Consider the following 18,240-nt stretch of genomic DNA (forward strand, 5'->3'; position numbering starts at 1 on the left):
TTGAAATCGCATCATATGACCCCTTTAATATATTTTAATGTTACACCTTCTTATATAAAATAAAACAATGCAAAGAACAAGTGTCTTATCATTTATTATACTACATAGCATTATACATCAGTAGTTGTCCGCAACAAACAATGTTGATCTGCCGTGGTACAAGTCCTTGTGCAGATTGAAAGAATGCCATCATCTCCTGTTACATTGTTGTCTCCTTTTTGTAGTTTTAAATAATGATTTAATGATTTGATATCTGTTTGCCGCCGTCACGGCTATAATGCTTTTCCGACGAGCCGCTTCTTCTTCGGCTTTTGCCGTGGTACTACTGCGGGTTACACCAGCAACATGCCCGTGGACACTGCTGACTAGCGGTTTGCATCTGTACTGCACGTTGACGCAGAAGTATAAATGAAAACTTACGCATAGCCTACGGCGTAAAGGCTACGGCGTAGGTCCGACGCAGAAGTATAAATCAGCCTTAAGCGAGCTGCACGCTGCACAGTTGACACAGGAATTGTCACTTGCACAATCGAGGCAGTGTTGCATCATCACTAAAGTTTATAAATTGCATTTCTTTTTAATTCTTGCCAGTGTTTAAACCATTCAGCGCTTGCGCGCTCTCCTGGAGACCGTGTGCTTATCCACTCGCAGTGCACACACATAATGCCAGGTTCACATTACTCCGTTTGCAGTGCAAATTTTTTTCCACGCTCATGTTAACAGATTAATAAAGCGTGCACACGGTTGCTGTCCAGCTGTGCGTTCCAGTAGAGGTGCGTCTGCAGCAATGCAGAGATTGTTTCCGCTGCAAGTCTATTTTTGCTGCGCTGCAAGCACTGAATTAAAGTAACAGCGCATTGTTTGCGGTAAATATGAGAACACAGTACTTCAATAAATGACTGAGACGTTTATAAGAGTGTAGTATTAAAACAAAGATGTATTGTCATACTTTCTCAGCAGTGAGAGAGGAGATGTGTTGACAGAATTTCTCCAGCTGTTCCAGGGACGGAACAGAATCAGCAGAGACAGAAAACGACTGGAAGCAGAGGAGGTCACAGAGATCCTGATCCTGCTCGGTTAAGGTTTTGAGTGCTTGCATTCTCTGATTTTTCTCCTTTAACATCACTTCAAGATGTATCCGGAGGTCTTTTTCCTGCTGTAGCATAGTGCTACTTCTGTCCTCCTAAAATGAGTATGAACCAGAACCACAAAAAATTATGTTTTTTCATTCTGGAGGGACCCCATACAATCAATAATTGAGTTATGTGGCTTTTAGTGTATTAGCTACGAAGCCATTTTCTAGTTTGGAATCATTAATGCTCACCAATTTGATAGTAATTTGACTTTGACAGTAAAAACAGTTATATTGTGAAATAATAATTATAATTTAAAAGAACTTTTTTTCTATTGACATTTTGGAATGTAATTTATTCCTGTGATGACAAAGCTGAATCTTCAACAACCATTACTCCAGTCTTCAGTGTCACATGATCCTTTAGAAATCATTCTTATATGCTGATTTGGTGCTCAGGAAATATTTTGGTTATTATCAATGTTGAAAACAGTTGTGCTGCTATCTAAAGCTATTTTGTGGTGTTATCTAAAGTTTGTATCCAGAGTAAATACTTACCTGAAATGGGGGAAGCTGTAGTTCCAAACACAATTTACTCAACTCATTTTGACATGTCTCAATACTGGTCGTCAGACGTTTCCACAGACTCTCTTCCTCCGCAATCATCATGTCCAGAAGACTCTAAAGTACATGTTTTGTTAGTTTATCACTGAAAACACTCTTTCTTAGGATTCATCAGTTGTTGCTCAAGTACAACTCAACACTCACTTTGACATGATTCTTAACCACATTTGTCCTTTCTAATCGCTGATCCTCAGGGATGCCAATTTCCTCCCAGATGTCCTTTAGATGGCAGAGAGCTTTATTCAGACATGCCACCGATTCTGCAGCAATCAACTCACTGAAATCATTGAGAGAAAGAATAGAAAACACAGTGTCGATAAACATCTATTCTAACAGATGTGTACTTCTAGATATCCACCAGTGACTACGTCCATTAATAACATTAACAGAAGTTACTACATCATTATCTACTGTACATTCAGGTGTTTAGAAATGCGAAGAAACGTCTTCATATATTCATTCATTAAATGCACAAAGCACTATATAAAATGTCTGCTATGACATTATACAACCCACCCACTCATACAAGCTGGAGTTAAATGAGCTGAAAACACTTGCTATTTGTCAATAGCAGCAACGTTACGCGCTGCACGAATCTCAGACATGTAATGATGCCGTGTGTGGATTAAAATACAATGCTAATGTTATCATCTTCAAAACAAGCTACAACTCAAACTACATTTTGATCAAATGACGCGCATGCTTAAATCTGTGTCTCCGCATTCGTAGATAAACACCCAAAAATTATATCATATCAGCAAACATACTCACCTCTTCCTCATCCTCGTCCCAAGACAAGGCTCTTCGCTGTTTATTTGTATTTTATAAAGGAATATTTCACTGTACAGTCTTCGTACTCCGATCGTGAGCGTAACTGTTTCTGTCTGATTCAAAATATGCGTCAAAACAGCAGCGCTCCTCTGATTGGCTGTTTGGAGCTTTTCTGCGCGTGCGTGAGGATGTGTCAAACAGACGGATTGTTCCAGCATGACCTCAGAAACATTTTTAAACGACCACTCCTGATTTTTTCCATGAATAACGTACTATGATAATGTATAGCAACAAATAAATAATTGTGCAGCAATAATAATGGTCTATTTTACCATTTATTAATTAAGAAATATCTTGTGTTTAATGTCTATATTACCTTGCATATTTTTCTGTTAGCTTTTTACATACCGACATTTGTGTTTAAAACTAACTGCTTTTCATGCTAGGTTGATTTTATGTTAGATAATAGATCATATTGCACATATCTAATAGGTCTCATAACAAAGTGTATCACATGTACCATATGTGACCCTGGACCACAAAACCAGTCATAAGGGTACATTTTTTTGGAACTGAGATTTATACATCATCTGAAAGCTGAATAAATACGTTTTCCATTTTTGTATGGTTTGTTATGATAGGACAATATTTGGCCGAGAGACTACTATTTGAAAATCTGGAATCTGAGTGAGCAAAAAATCTAAATATTAAGAAAATCGCCTTTTAAGTTGTCCAAATGAAGTTCTTAGCAATGCATATTACGAATCAAAAGTTAAGTTTTGATATAATTACGGTGGGAAATTTACAAAATATCTTTATGGAACATGATCTTTACTTAATATCCTAATGATTTTTGGCATAAAAGAAAAATCGATAATTTTAACCCATACAGTCTAGGCTATTGCTACAACTATACCCGTGCTACTCATGACTGGTTTTGTGGTACAGGGTCACATATTTGTGTGCGTATTGTATGCAGCATTGTTGTGCATTTAAAAAATAAACTGTTTAACTTCCACTTGAACATATACACATAGCTAGACCACTGGGCCATTTCACTGTTTCACACACCTGACACCAGTAACGGTTTTATTGATCAGTCTTGAATCAGTTATTACATGCATGACAAACTCTTAACAAACTGTATACAAAATTTTTATAAAGTGCAGTTTTCTTCATTCATAAATTCAGATGACACCTGCGCAAACATTTAACAAGACAGTTCACCTGAAAAGTACAATCCTGTCCTAATTTACTCACCCTCATATCGTTCCAGACATGCACGACTTTCTTTCTTCTGTGAAAAATAAAATAAAATATTTTGAGAAACATTTCAGTGTTTTATCCCCCCCCCCATATAATACAGGTCAATGGTCACCTAAGCGGTTTGGTTACAAACATTCTTCAAAATATCTTTTTTTTTATGTTCTGCAAAAGAAAGAAAGTCATGCAGGTTTGAAACACATGAGGGTGGGTAAAAAATGGTAGAATTGTCCTTTTTGGGTAAACTATCTAATAGTACATTTGTTTTGGGATGATATAGATGTCCGGGATGATTAGGGCATATTCTGTCTTTTTGCCCTCTCCTGGAAATGATCATAAAGTGTCCTCTTGTGGAATGTTTTCTCAGACTGAAGCACCGTTATCCAGTAATGCTTCCAGAAGCCGTGCACTGTTTGTGATGGCTGTAGTGACCACTATGAATCTGCAACCTTTCAAATGGACAATTTTATATTAACCATATATTCCATTTGTTGTACGGAATAAGTATTTATAAAAACACATTCTAGAATATTTTACCCCTTTCCTTGCCAAGGAACTGGAGTGCAGAGATCTCAGAGTAGGTGCAGCCACCAAGAAACATCACTAGAACAATCCTTTGAGCATCAGTTTTGTTCCTGGCTTCTGAACTACTGCAGCCACCTGAAACAAAAACAGGACAAAAGAGGGGGAAATGTAGGCTTGATAGCAAAAAAAAACAAATAAAATTATTATTAATAATAATAGTTTTCTCAGCATAAGAAATGTAAAAAAATGTTTGTTACAAATTCTAAATAATTATAAATATATTCTGAAATACTACACCACCATATTTACAGTATATCAGTATCAGTATACATGTTTACTCAGCTTACAAAGAGCTTTATACAAACAAATTCTTTGTTCAAACCTGTTACAGCAAATTCCTGTCCATTCAGCATGCGTGCAACCTCCTCCAGACCTGTCCAACCATCTCTCTCCATCACCTGCGGACAGCACAGGCCAGAAGCCAACACTTTAAAATGTTGTTTAGCAAGAACAAGAAAAAAAAAGAAAGGCTAAGCAGCCAAAGCCTTCTTTGAAAGCTAACCTGTTCGATCAGTTTGCAGCTCAGAGGAATATAAGCACCACTGAAAACATATGCCATGTCTCGCGGAACGCGAAGATCATATTCCTCACCAGACTTTGGTACCTGTATGTGTAGATTAGATGATCATGAAGTAAATATCATAATTTTAAACAGTATTTATTTATTTTTCTTAAAAAAAAAATTAAAAAAAAAGTTAGCTAACCAGAGCTAGTCTTTTACTCAGAGCTCGAAAATTGCTCTTCTTAGCCAGTGAGGAAAAGGCATCCGTCAGCTTCCCTGAACGGAAACATAGGAAACTCCCCAGTGCATGTATGTGTATATTGTAGTCAATATATAATAAATATGAGAGTGAGAGAGGAAGAGAGAGAGAGTGCATGAGAGATTGCACTTGTCCACATTCTCACCTACAGTCTTGTCAGTGACAAGTTTCCCCACTTTACTCTCCATGACTGTCAGTGTTTCTCCAGCTTGTTGTTCTTCCAGCAAACCCAGCTGCCTCAGGTTTGCAAACGTCAGCAGGTGCTCTATACCATAACTCTGAACAAGAGACAACATATGGTATCACAGAGGACATAATCTCAAAAACAGTTTCAGTAATTTAAGATCATCCACTTAAACACTCGTTTTAAAGGCATTCTTATCAAGTAAAATGGCTTAATGAAGCTTTAGGTAAATGAGTAGTTCATAAATGTGAACTTTCAGATCATAACATACCTGAAGGTACTGAGCTTTAAGAGATTTATAGTCTTTGGACAAAAGACCTGTGGGAGAATTAAATGCATTATTGAACAGATGTTCATCAAATAAACAGCTTAAGATATGGAATCTATATACAAGAATTAATCAAGACTCACCATTTTCTGTGATGGACAACAGGCAAAGGAGTCTAAGACTGTCAATCATTGACACCTGATGGACAGAGTTTCCTCAAGCATTATTATTACTGTAGCATTATCAAACCAGTGTCTTATAACAATAACAGCGTTTGTTTTTTCATACCTGTCTGTTGATATGTTCTTCAATGTGGGTGATACATTCACGGATCTCAAAGCCTTCAAGTAATGCTAGTATATGGGAAAGAGCGGAGAAAATATAGAAATGGGTGAGATTACAGTGTCGTGTTGTAGAATTCATATTTCAGATTTGCATGATCTCATACTTATCAAGACATCTTACAATGTTCAGTCTTCAACAATTCCTGGAAATCTTGCTTGGTTTTCTTCTTCATCATAGATTCACTTGCACCAATATCTAGTGGAAGAACAAAGCAAGTTCTTATATTTATTATTAAGAAACTGTTTTCATTATTTGAAAGACGTTTCTTACACTTATCAAGTCTATATTTATTCAAAAAGTACAGTAAAAAAAAACAGTATGTTACTGTTTTAAAAAAACTGTGTTCAGTTTTATAAATTATATATTATAAAACGGATAGTTCCGGTCCTTGATTCTGATTGGCTGAGCCACATACGAAGCTGTTGTAAATTTCTCTACAAACATACACCTTTGTTTACGTCTGTGTGTTGCTTGGCAACCACTTTGTTGCAACCACAACCGATTCTGAGGAACTACATTGTTTGGCGGAAGAATAATGTTTTTATTAATATAATTACACTTTATTTGCTCGGTTTTGTTTTGTGAATAACACAATAACCGTTTTATAAAAACAATAAGCCCCGTGAAGCCGTGGTTTACAGTGAATTTATAAGAGCTAAGGGGGTTTTAGGCACTCCGCTTCGCTGAAATTCACTGTAAACCACGGCTTCTTGGGGCTTATTGCTTTCATTTATTCCTGTGATGTCAAAGCTGAATTTTCAGCAGCTATTATTCCGGTCTTCGGTGTTGCTTGATCCTTCAGAAATCAAAATATGCTCAAAAAATCAACAATTTTTTAGTGGAAACCATGATTGTCAGGATTTTTGATGAATTGAAAGTACAAAGGAGCAGCATTTTTTAAAACAGAAATCTTTTGTAACAGTATACATGTTATTACTGACACTTCTGATTAATTTAATGCGTCCTTGCTGACCGCAAACTTTCAAACCATAGTGTATACACTACTTACGAAGACTGAGAAGACGATGTTCCTGTTTCAGTCCTTTCAGTTCATCTGCAACAAATGCCTTCATCTGCTGGATGTCCATCCCACGCCGTTTCTGTTACCAACTCACATATTTTTGATTGCTGTCACATGGAGAATATGCTAAAATGTATCCTAATGTGCTATGTATGAAGCACATGCCATCTGTAGCAAGCACTTACATCATATGCTGTTTGAAGATTTTTGGCCTTCTGACTTAAAAAGCCAAACACATTGGAGAAATGCTCGTTCCTTATTTCATCGAACACCTGATGAATTAAACAAGCAGCAGGGTCATTTTTAAAATAGTAGCTACTAACCACTGTCAATGTAATCAAGTCTATGTAGCTCTTACTTTATCTTGAGAGTTAAGCATCACTTTGATGCTCTTGTCAGAGGAAGTGACATCAGGTCCAAACTCCACACTGCCTAGAAGCAAAATCAAAATGACATAAAAAGGATGAACTTGAACATAATTAACCCATTATATAGATAGACATAAACATGTTTTAAACAATTAAGACAAAGAGCCTGTAATATATAATTGCTTACCACATTTTATTCTGAAAATATCATCTACCAATCCCTCATAAACAACTTGAGAGCAGAGTGGAGTAACAAAGTCCACATCTAAAATATTAAAATACAAGTTATGCCAGCTCTTATTACAACAGAAAAAGACTGTAAGAGTACATCTAAATGTAAATGTAATTTATTTTTAAATAACTGACCTCTGTCAATAAGAAATACTTTTGCAAATTCAGGTTGTCTTGTTCTCTGTTCCCCCTCCTCCATGAGCTCCCTCCAGGATTCATACACCATCTACATACACAGACAAATGACATGAAAGACTGCCTTGATTCTCCTCCACCAAAATCTGTAAATCTATGATAGAAAGGGTTTTGTCACAAATCCTCACCTTGGCACATCTACCGATCCCATACACTTTGGAGAAAGAACCATAGACAGACTGTAAAAGATGTAGTGCACTTCCTGCAGTGGTCACCCAGCGCTGATCTCCCTCCTGATGAATCATATCACAATTACTCCTATGTCAATCCCACATTTAAAAAATTACACTACTATTCAAAAGTCCCAGGTCAGTGTGATTTATTTTAAGAAATTGATACTTTTAATGAAATAATCTACAGTCAGTAAAGAGATTTATGTTAGAAATAGATTTCTTTTATCAAATAAATTCTTTTCAAATTTCTACTCACACTGAAAAATATGATCACAGTTTTCACAAAAATATCAAGCAGCAATATTAAAAATAAGAAGTAATGTTAAACACCAAAAAAATTCACAATATTAGAATGACTTCTGAAGATTCATGTGACATTCCTTCTTGATAACAAGAACACATACTAAAAATCTTACTAAAACTAATCAAACATGCCAAATTAAAACCTTTTTTTCAGCCCTAAAGCACTGTAGCATCCAAATTACCAGAAAGTTATCTCTGAAGAATTCAGGCAGCTCTAAACTCAGGATGTCGTCATCCAGAGGAAGAATGTAGAAATTCCACTCATCGGTTGTAACATCTAAGAAAAAACGTCATAGTTAATGTCTGCATTAGGAGGCCCAGGACCAAAGATTGAAACATTAACACACTTAACCTACCTCCATAGACTCCCTGCTCTTCCAAAACCGTCTCACATGCATAAAACTGTAAAGAATGCCATAACATCAAAATCACACAACAAAATAAAAATGCTGCATATTTTAACACAATTTCCAGACCTCTAGTTACCTTTTGGGGGGTAAATATGATCTTATATCTTCTGAATCTTCCAGCCACTTTGTCTGAATTAACCAAATCTGTAAACATTATTAAGACAAACTATTAAACTATACTTCCTTCTAGATTATAAATCACTACGTAACAGCAAACCATGCCAACCTGAAATCCACTTCACAGTTTGTATTCTGGGACGTATCAGGAAGCACAGCCTGCGAAAAAGATATGTCGCCTACATTTTACCGAGGAATTACAGTTTTTAATTGATAAAAACTTACTAGTTTACTTACTGGTCTGAACTGCTGACAATTGGCTTCAGCTCAACTTTGTACAGTTTGTCGACTTCATGTTGCTAAAGGTGAAATCAGGTGTAGACTCGTTAGGGTGTGAATACATATTTCTATATTAATAATATTTCAAGAAGATATAAAATGCTAGTCATTTAGAAAGACAGTGTGCCAATGCTTTTTCCTAAAATGTATTACATGATATCATACCTTCAGGATTGTGACATTTGCTATTCGATCAAGAGGGCTCATCAAATCTGCATCAATAAATAAATCCTTCTTCCCTGGCAACTGCAAAAACATACATGTTGACATTTACAAAACAAATTCAAAATGCAAAGTACTTTTCTGAAGAAACAGTGGATGGTCATGTCACCTGCTCCAGCAGGAAGATGAGCTGGTCTCTGGCCAGTCTTTTGAGCAGGGAGAAATCAGGCAGCCCAGGAGCATCTCTCCTCTCTGTGTGTGCCATATGGAGAGATCCCACCACTCTGTCCGATGCTGGATATATCTGTAAACCATTTCTCTGTAACATTACTGTCACTCAGATCTGTGGAAGCTGCATATGCAGAATGACAAATATCACTCGATTACTGCAGCTTCTGTCTGAATTTTGCGAATGTCATTGAAGCTAGTTTTCTTTTATTTTCACAGTTTATCAACATAGCGTAACGTCCAATTACACATCCCAAGTTATCTACAAAAATAACATAAATGTAGTTATGGGAATTCATTTAATCAGCATGTATACAAAAAGCAGTAAATTCGTCTCATACCTCGTCCACCTTTTTCCGGAAGTGGTTTCGCTATCTATCTGACAGTCCGAATCATTTCCGCAAATCGGTTCTTTTGAACAGCAAAACCAACTCAGTGATTCTTTTGCGTCTTCCGTAGTTTTTGGTGCCAATGTGGCATTAAAGATTCTGAAACGTAGGCACATATCGATATTTACTACGTCTTTCTATTAATGCACGTGTTTATTGTCATTTAATACAATCGGTTCATTTTGTTGCAACCATAATTCATCATGAAAAACAAGTCATTTGCAACAATAACCATACTAATTCCTCACTTTTTGCACGCTCTAACAGAAGTATACTTCATAGTTTCATATGCTTGTTGATGAAAAGGTATAATACCATGTTAACATTTGTGTACTGTTGGCATTGCTGTTATTCATTTCATTTCAAACCGTGAACTGATTCATTGAAAAGATCCAACTCAAAAGAACAATTCTTTCACGAATCGAAATAGCGCTACGCTTGTTTCACTACGGACATCTTAATTGCGGACACAAAAACAGACTTACAAACAACATCGATATATAATGTAACATTGCCCTTATTTTTAATTTATATGATTGACTTGCATGCTTTGTGTTGTACATTAACAAATCAGTCCGAACTATTATAAAAGCATAATCAGACTGTGCATTATCGTATTCTACTAAAGTAGCTATGAGCTCTTCGTCGACTGCAGTGCTGCTGGAAACGGTCAACTTCGCTGCAGAGAAACATCGAAATCAGCGCCGTAAAGATCCTGATGCCACACCATACATCAATCACCCCATAGGTACTGTACCAGAGCACTTCACTACAAAGACGAAGCATATAGAATCCGACAGACTCCAGAAAATACAGCTGCTTTTCTCGTCTTTGCAGGGGTGGCAAGGATTTTAAGTTATGAGGGTGGAATCACAGATCTTGAAGTTTTACAAGTGAGTCAGAGATATGTTTGTGCGTTACTTTGATCAGTTTGTACACTAAAAATGCTTAATTCTTGGAGAAATAACTAGTTTTATTTAAAGAGCCGTGCATTGATTTATTACAGAGGCTAAAGGAATTTCGCAAATGCATTGATTGAACTGTATGCTCTTGTGATGCAGGCTGCATTGCTTCATGACACAGTAGAGGACACTGATACAACCTTTGATGAGCTGGAGTCTATGTTTGGACCGACAGTGGCGAGAATCGTCCAGGAGGTTACAGATGACGGGTCGTTACCAAAAGAAGAGAGAAAACGGCTGCAAGTGGAGCACGCACCACACCGCAGCCATCAGGCCAAGCTAGTGAAACTAGCAGACAAGTTGTATAATTTGCGGGACCTCAATCGTTGCACTCCCACAGGTGAGACATTAAAACTGCTGCTCCGGAGACAAATACATTTCCAGCCCGTAATTATACTGCTTGTGTAAGACTGCTGTCTTGCATCTGTGTTGACAGGTTGGACAGCAGAAAGGGTTCAAGAATACTTCGTGTGGGCGTCTCGGGTGGCAAAAGGGCTCCGTGGCACCAATGCAGCTCTCGAGCAGAAACTGCAGCAGCTCTTTTTGGAGAGAGGAGTGGAGTTATGATGATGTCACAAGCCACTGGTGGAAATTATGGAGCTTTTTTTTTTTTTTTCTTTACCCTAAAGGGACAGTTCGGCCCTCTCTGTAGTCGTTCCAAACCTGTTTTGACTTTCTTTCCTCTGTGGAGCACAAGAGGAGATGTTGATGAAGATTTCCTCGACATTTTCTTTTGTGTTCCGCTTTATAAAGTCATACAGAACAACATCAGGTTGAATGACGAATGCATTTGAATTTTTGAGTCAGCTTTAGTATTAAGATTTTTTTTATTTAAATATTTTTTTTAATAATACGAATGTAAGTGTATAATACTTGCACAGATATGAAATGAAATTAAAGTTTTGTTAAATGTGACAAATGTTGTGGTGTATTAATATTCTTCAATGGATCAATATGAATAATAAAATATAAAAGATAATGCTTTATTACCAAGATGTATCATGTTGTATCCATAGTTTAGTTTACAGTAAAACTGTAAGAGATTACACGAATTGTCTTGGTACTGTAACTGTGTGAAATAAACCACAGCTATTAAATGACAAAATAAAAGTAAAATTATGATTCTGAGAGCAAACACTGAACACTTGAAGGAGATAGGATATTAATTTGAGTGAAAATGGGGACATAAATATTAATTTATGATTTTAGGAAGTGTAGAAAACATGTTGTTTTCATAATAATAGTAATGATTTTAGAATATATGGCTCTTTTACCTGATTACTGTTATTCCGCTGACAACTTCTCACCAAAAGGGAAGGACAGGACAAATCAATAATCTGTTGAATTATAAAAGTGCAATTAAAGGTAGGAACTACTTAACAGGTCAGTGTTTCCGGGGACGAGTTTTCGTGCGGTTCCCTATTGGCGTACAATTTCCGGGACGTCCATGTTAGTGGATAAAGGACTGTAAACAGGATTTTTACGAAGACTTTCAGCGATTGTGTTGTTTTCTAGTGTAAAGGAACCCTCGTGAATTCTCCAAAATGTCAGGAGCAAACGCATTAAATGCCAAGCAGCCGCCGATTCAGTCGACGGCAGGAGCCGTGCCGATCCGCAATGAAAAAGGTATTCGTTTGAGAAACACTTAGTTACTTGACTGTTAGCATGTGTTGACATCGTGATTCGTGCGAGTGTGCAATATCATGCAGTAATAAAATATAAAATTCTTGGTCTTAAGACAAATCCCCTCTTTTTAAACTGATAGATGTACGTGTGTAGTTTTCACATAGTTACTGTACAAACAGTTTTCTGTATAAACAATATGGGGGGGAGGGCGTCTCGGGTGGCAAAAGGGCTCCGTGGCACCAATGCAGCTCTCGAGCAGAAACTGCAGCAGCTCTTTTTGGAGAGAGGAGTGGAGTTATGATGATGTCACAAGCCACTGGTGGAAATTATGGAGCTTTTTTTTTTTTTTTCTTTACCCTAAAGGGACAGTTCGGCCCTCTCTGTAGTCGTTCCAAACCTGTTTTGACTTTCTTTCCTCTGTGGAGCACAAGAGGAGATGTTGATGAAGATTTCCTCGACATTTTCTTTTGTGTTCCGCTTTATAAAGTCATACAGAACAACATCAGGTTGAATGACGAATGCATTTGAATTTTTGAGTCAGCTTTAGTATTAAGATTTTTTTTATTTAAATATTTTTTTTAATAATACGAATGTAAGTGTATAATACTTGCACAGATATGAAATGAAATTAAAGTTTTGTTAAATGTGACAAATGTTGTGGTGTATTAATATTCTTCAATGGATCAATATGAATAATAAAATATAAAAGATAATGCTTTATTACCAAGATGTATCATGTTGTATCCATAGTTTAGTTTACAGTAAAACTGTAAGAGATTACACGAATTGTCTTGGTACTGTAACTGTGTGAAATAAACCACAGCTATTAAATGACAAAATAAAAGTAAAATTATGATTCTGAGAGCAAACACTGAACACTTGAAGGAGATAGGATATTAATTTGAGTGAAAATGGGGACATAAATATTAATTTATGATTTTAGGAAGTGTAGAAAACATGTTGTTTTCATAATAATAGTAATGATTTTAGAATATATGGCTCTTTTACCTGATTACTGTTATTCCGCTGACAACTTCTCACCAAAAGGGAAGGACAGGACAAATCAATAATCTGTTGAATTATAAAAGTGCAATTAAAGGTAGGAACTACTTAACAGGTCAGTGTTTCCGGGGACGAGTTTTCGTGCGGTTCCCTATTGGCGTACAATTTCCGGGACGTCCATGTTAGTGGATAAAGGACTGTAAACAGGATTTTTACGAAGACTTTCAGCGATTGTGTTGTTTTCTAGTGTAAAGGAACCCTCGTGAATTCTCCAAAATGTCAGGAGCAAACGCATTAAATGCCAAGCAGCCGCCGATTCAGTCGACGGCAGGAGCCGTGCCGATCCGCAATGAAAAAGGTATTCGTTTGAGAAACACTTAGTTACTTGACTGTTAGCATGTGTTGACATCGTGATTCGTGCGAGTGTGCAATATCATGCAGTAATAAAAACATAAAATTCTTGGTCTTAAGACAAATCCCCTCTAGTTAAACTGATAGATGTACGTGTGTAGTTTTCACATAGTTACTGTACAAACAGTTTTCTGTAGAAACAATATGGGGGGGAAACTGTTACTATGTAACAGTTACAGTTCATTTTTCTTCAGTAAAACTGTATGACTACAATACTTGGTAACTTTGCAATAATAAACCACCACAGTGGTTATTAAATTTCGAAAAATAGTAAAATGACAACGTCCTGAAAGCTTCTCACAGTGCTCGGGGAGGGGGGTATTAGTCACGTTGAATCAATGAAAGCAGTTGAATCTTCTGTTTATTCAGCTGCAGCCATAGGCATTTCCTGGGTTTCTTCTGCCAGGCTATTTGGAGTTTCAGCGCGAGAGCGCCCTCTGGCCTTTGGACGGAGATTTACTGCTGATCACAGAACCGTGCTTCACTGAAAGATACGCATGACAATCGCAGCTTCTGTCGAATAGCGATCTCGATTCCATTGCGATTTATCGTGCAGCCCTAGTAAATACTATAGTGTTTTGAACCCATAGTACAGTAAAGTGTATTATACTGTATATATTATAGAATTTACAACACTTTGTTAATGATTGCTACAGCATACTGTATAGTGAACTGATAAACTGTAATACTGTAGTATACTTTAGTTTTTACTACGTAAACTGTAGTGATTGTAGTATAATATACCCTATAGTTGTATTAAACTTAGTACAGTATTGGGAAAGTAATTTGTTTATATTACTATAGTTGTTATATTACAAATTAATTCAAGTATTTTACTATAGTATGGTTCAAAAACACTATAGTATTTACTATAAATTACTCGACAGTTCATCCAAAAATGAATTTTGTTCATTTGTTCCAATTCTGTATTAATTTTTTTTTCTTCCGCTAAACAGAAAAGAAGCTATTTTGAAGAATGATGATGGTTGACAAAGCAGTTGCTGGTAGCTAGCTACTGACTTCCATCATATTTTTTTCTATACTATGGAGAAGTCAACCCACATGAAAAAATACTGTAGTAATTTATACTAAATACTAGGGCTGCACGATTAATCGAATGCGATTGTCATGCGCATTTTGTTAGTAAAGCCGGTTCTGTAATCAGCAGGAAATCATCACCACGTGCTTTCAGATGGAGCAGAATTTACTACACACAGCCGTAGTTCACTGATTATAGAATTTACAACACTTTGTTAATGATTGCTACAGCATACTGTATAGTGAACTGATAAACTGTAATACTGTAGTATACTTTAGTTTTTACTACAGTAAACTGTAGTATATTGTAGTATAATATACCCTATAGTTGTATTAAACTTAGTACAGTATTGGGAAAGTAATTTGTTTATATTACTATAGTTGTTATATTACAAATTAATTCAAGTATTTTACTATAGTATGGTTCAAAAACACTATAGTATTTACTATAAATTACTACAGTATTTTTTTCATGTGGGAATGGCTACCAGCAACTGTTTGGTACTAAATATTAAAATGCGAACTGAAATTTAAAAAATAAATTATACTAAAATAGCACTGATAAGCACTGCAATTTATATAATTTCTCATCAATATGATTTCCCAGGAAGGACAGAGTGACAGTTGCAGAACGAGAAGCAGAGGAGCAGAGACAGAAAGAGCTGGAAATCGAGGCCAAAAAACAGGCTGAAGAGAGGCGGCGATACACACTGAAGATCGTAGAGGAAGAGGCCAAGAAAGAGTATGAGGAGAACAAACGTACTCTGGCTGCTCTTGATGCTCTGGACACCGATGGAGAAAATGAGGAGGAGGAGTATGAGGCCTGGAAAGTGAGGGAACTGAAGCGTATTAAGAGGGACAGAGAAGACAGAGAAGCGTGAGTACTCATCATCTTTGCAAACACTGTTTTGTTTCACACTAGTAACACAAATGATAATCCCACATGGCTTTTTCTTACATTACAGAATAGAGAAAGAGAAAGCAGAAATCGAGAGGTTTCGCACTCTTACTGAGGAAGAGCGAAGAGCAGAACTGCGGACAAATGGAAAAGTCGTCACCAACAAAGCAACAAAGGGCAAATACAAGTTTCTGCAGAAGTACTATCACAGAGGAGCTTTCTTCATGGTGAGTAATGGGCAGATCATCATTACCTGATCACAATCTGTTCTTGATGTCAAATATAAGTTTTATCTTTTCTGCAGGATGACGAGCAAGATGTCTTCAGGAGAGACTTCAGTGCTCCAACTCTTGAGGACCATTTCAACAAAACAATCTTACCTAAAGTCATGCAGGTCAGTGCCATCTATTTGAATTCATCATACTGGTTTCGACATCGATGCCATTTTCTAGCCGAGTTGTAGGGGTTGGCAATATGACCAAAATCTTATGTCACGATATGAGTAATTTTATTTCATGGTAACAATATATATCACGATATAGTTATTTTTGCTTTAAATAAGGTCTTTATAATATCAAAATTCTGATATCGTAGAAATGTCATAATTTTTGTCACCAGTGTCAATGCTACAAAAAAAACTAATACTAGCCTAAATTTAAAAAAATAGAAAACTCAAGCTCACTGAAAACAAGTTAGCAGTCAGTGATTAAAGGGGTCATATGATGCTGCTAAAAATAAAAAAAAATTGTGTATTTGGTGTAATGAAGTGTTTATGCGGTTTAAAGCTAAAAAACACATAATTTTCCACATACTGTACATTATTGTTTCTCCTCTATGCCCCGCCTTTCTGAAACGCGTCGATTTTTACAAAACTCATCGGTCTGAAAAGTGAGGTGTGCTCTGATTGGCCAGCTATCCAATGCGTTGTGATTGGCTGAATACCTCAAGCGTATGACGGAAATGTTACGCCCCTTGCCATATTGTGATGCCCTGTCTGGCCGGAGAGATGAGACAAAAACATTCAAACCAATTATAAACAAGGCATTTGTTGCATCCAGTGGGGACATAATTACGGATTATAATGACTTATACTGTCTTTTTACTTTAAATAAAAAACGAATTACAAGCAGTAGGACAAAAAAAAAAACTACAGTGGAAGAAATAAGAAATGCTACATACATTGTATAAAGTAAGCAAATGTATGAAAGCTGCATATTCTTCACTGTTAATATTTCTTCTTAAAGTTATAAAAATTATTTATTCAAGAGTAGTGAGAGATTTTCTCTCTTTTGTTGTTTGATTAACATGAATTACAGACAGCAGGAATATTAGACTGCTGTCACTTTAAGAGCTGCCTGGATCCAATACACTGTTACACGTTTTCTTTCTCAGCGGTTTCCTTTCACTTGCAAAGATGGGCATTTTGACACATACGAGTGTGTGTATTTAACCGTTCAAGGCCTATAAAGCGTCAAAAATATTCAATACTCCTGCGCTCTGTGAGTACCGTCTTCATGTGTGCGCGCCTCTCAGACACCGCTCAGAAACTCGCAGTCTCTCAGACAAAAGTTCGCATATTGTGAAATGAGATCTTTCGCTCGTGTCCACCGGTGCATCACCCACCCCTACCGAGTTGTACAGTTTAATTCTTCAAAGCAGTTTATTTTTGGGGTTTTTGGGTTTGTTTTTCAAAGCTTACAATGTTAAACACTCAATCACATTTTGGAAATTGCCTTTTGAGACTAAAATCAGATTTGATTGCTCAAAGTCGCATGAAAGACTTCGCCACAGATCCTTGCTTCTGTTTTATGATGTAATTCTGCAAAAAAAAAATGTAGGAGGGGTGTATGGTTCAATATATGGGTTGTTGATTAGATGGAAGCAGAATTTTCATTGCATGCTTTTCTTTTTCAAGGCCATTAATTAAGAACTTGTTTTAGAAAATAGTGGCAAATGTTTAAATATTTTGGGGAAACAAATTCATGGCCATGATTGAGGAAAGTGGAGTTGAGAACCCATTCTAGCAAATTTACTCCTTCACCTTAGGGGTACATAATTGTAGTATTCTAGCATCCATGTGTAACACTAATATGACTAATTATTCAATGTGCTTTTGTAGGTCAAAAACTTTGGACGTTCCGGACGTACAAAATACACGCATCTGGTGGATCAGGACACCACTTCATTCGATTCTGCCTGGGCTCAGGAGAGCGCTCAGAACAGCAAGTTCTTCAAACAGAAGGCAGGGGGCGTGAGAGACGTGTTCGATCGGCCAACAGTGCACAAGAGGAAGACATAATCTTATTTATGGTAGAAGAGCAAATTCAGCTCAAACAAGGACACTTTTAAACTTCTTTTTCCCCTCCATCACCTTTGTTCTGCTAGTGATAAAGAAATCTCATAAAGACATGAAATCTTTATTGCATTTGAATTGTATACATCTACACAACATTTCATTTTGTATACAGGATTCTAAGGCTAGTTCCACTGTTTGTAATGGGAAGAAAATCGACTTTTTGTTTTGTGGTAATAAATTGCTATGAGACTGATTGCA

At 36.6% G+C, this 18,240-nt stretch overlaps 4 protein-coding genes across 8 annotated transcripts in view; 2 read left to right on the top strand and 2 right to left on the bottom strand.

Annotated features, from left to right (window-relative positions):
• Positions 1 to 2,590, bottom strand: part of LOC107730223 (protein regulator of cytokinesis 1-like) — an 8,863-nt gene extending 6,273 nt beyond the window's left edge. Inside the window, exons 1-4 of the mRNA XM_016540981.1 lie at positions 2,468 to 2,590; positions 1,841 to 1,973; positions 1,631 to 1,753; positions 950 to 1,183 (exon numbers count right to left, since the gene is read on the bottom strand). Of these exons, the coding sequence (XP_016396467.1) occupies positions 950 to 1,183; positions 1,631 to 1,753; positions 1,841 to 1,973; positions 2,468 to 2,478 (501 nt within the window). The 5' untranslated portion in view covers positions 2,479 to 2,590. The remainder of the gene's footprint in view (positions 1 to 949; positions 1,184 to 1,630; positions 1,754 to 1,840; positions 1,974 to 2,467) is intronic.
• LOC107730237 (guanosine-3',5'-bis(diphosphate) 3'-pyrophosphohydrolase MESH1-like) overlaps positions 1 to 12,959 on the top strand; it is a 16,387-nt gene extending 3,428 nt beyond the window's left edge. Inside the window, exons 1-5 of one of the 5 annotated variants that reach the window (XM_016541003.1) lie at positions 9,903 to 10,055; positions 10,378 to 10,497; positions 10,587 to 10,642; positions 10,811 to 11,051; positions 11,148 to 11,584. In XM_016541003.1, the coding sequence (XP_016396489.1) occupies positions 10,383 to 10,497; positions 10,587 to 10,642; positions 10,811 to 11,051; positions 11,148 to 11,278 (543 nt within the window). In that variant the 5' untranslated portion in view covers positions 9,903 to 10,055; positions 10,378 to 10,382 and the 3' untranslated portion in view covers positions 11,279 to 11,584. Of the gene's footprint in view, positions 1 to 9,902; positions 10,056 to 10,180; positions 10,498 to 10,586; positions 10,643 to 10,810; positions 11,052 to 11,147; positions 11,585 to 12,554 lie in introns of those variants that run through there. The other 4 variants (XM_016541006.1, XM_016541005.1, XM_016541002.1 and 1 more) reach the window with 4 other exon arrangements.
• LOC107730236 (vacuolar protein sorting-associated protein 33B-like) lies at positions 3,923 to 9,773 on the bottom strand. Its single transcript, XM_016541001.1, has 24 exons — positions 9,702 to 9,773; positions 9,302 to 9,436; positions 9,136 to 9,216; positions 8,929 to 8,990; positions 8,801 to 8,850; positions 8,651 to 8,718; positions 8,521 to 8,566; positions 8,347 to 8,441; positions 7,817 to 7,921; positions 7,629 to 7,719; positions 7,450 to 7,527; positions 7,253 to 7,326; positions 7,080 to 7,166; positions 6,883 to 6,973; positions 5,994 to 6,068; positions 5,817 to 5,881; positions 5,672 to 5,726; positions 5,532 to 5,578; positions 5,222 to 5,354; positions 5,020 to 5,093; positions 4,818 to 4,919; positions 4,638 to 4,713; positions 4,268 to 4,390; positions 3,923 to 4,179 (listed from the first exon to the last, which is right to left on the bottom strand). Exons 2-24 carry the CDS (start codon positions 9,395 to 9,397, stop codon positions 4,094 to 4,096), a joined length of 1,860 nt encoding a protein of 619 aa, XP_016396487.1. The 5' UTR covers positions 9,398 to 9,436; positions 9,702 to 9,773; the 3' UTR covers positions 3,923 to 4,093.
• A 2,434-nt stretch (positions 12,960 to 15,393) lies between the features above and the next one.
• Positions 15,394 to 18,111, top strand: LOC107730224 (microfibrillar-associated protein 1-like; the record flags this gene model as incomplete). The annotated part of the gene is made up of 4 exons (XM_016540982.1): positions 15,394 to 15,665; positions 15,754 to 15,913; positions 15,991 to 16,080; positions 17,806 to 18,111. Coding segments are annotated over 4 exons (702 nt in total), but the record flags the coding sequence as incomplete, so codon positions are not given.
• Positions 18,112 to 18,240: the final 129 nt, after the last annotated feature.

Source organism: Sinocyclocheilus rhinocerous, unplaced genomic scaffold (assembly GCF_001515625.1).
Source record: "Sinocyclocheilus rhinocerous isolate Xijiao unplaced genomic scaffold, SAMN03320098_v1.1 scaffold368, whole genome shotgun sequence".
NCBI classification, from domain to species: domain Eukaryota; kingdom Metazoa; phylum Chordata; class Actinopteri; order Cypriniformes; family Cyprinidae; genus Sinocyclocheilus; species Sinocyclocheilus rhinocerous.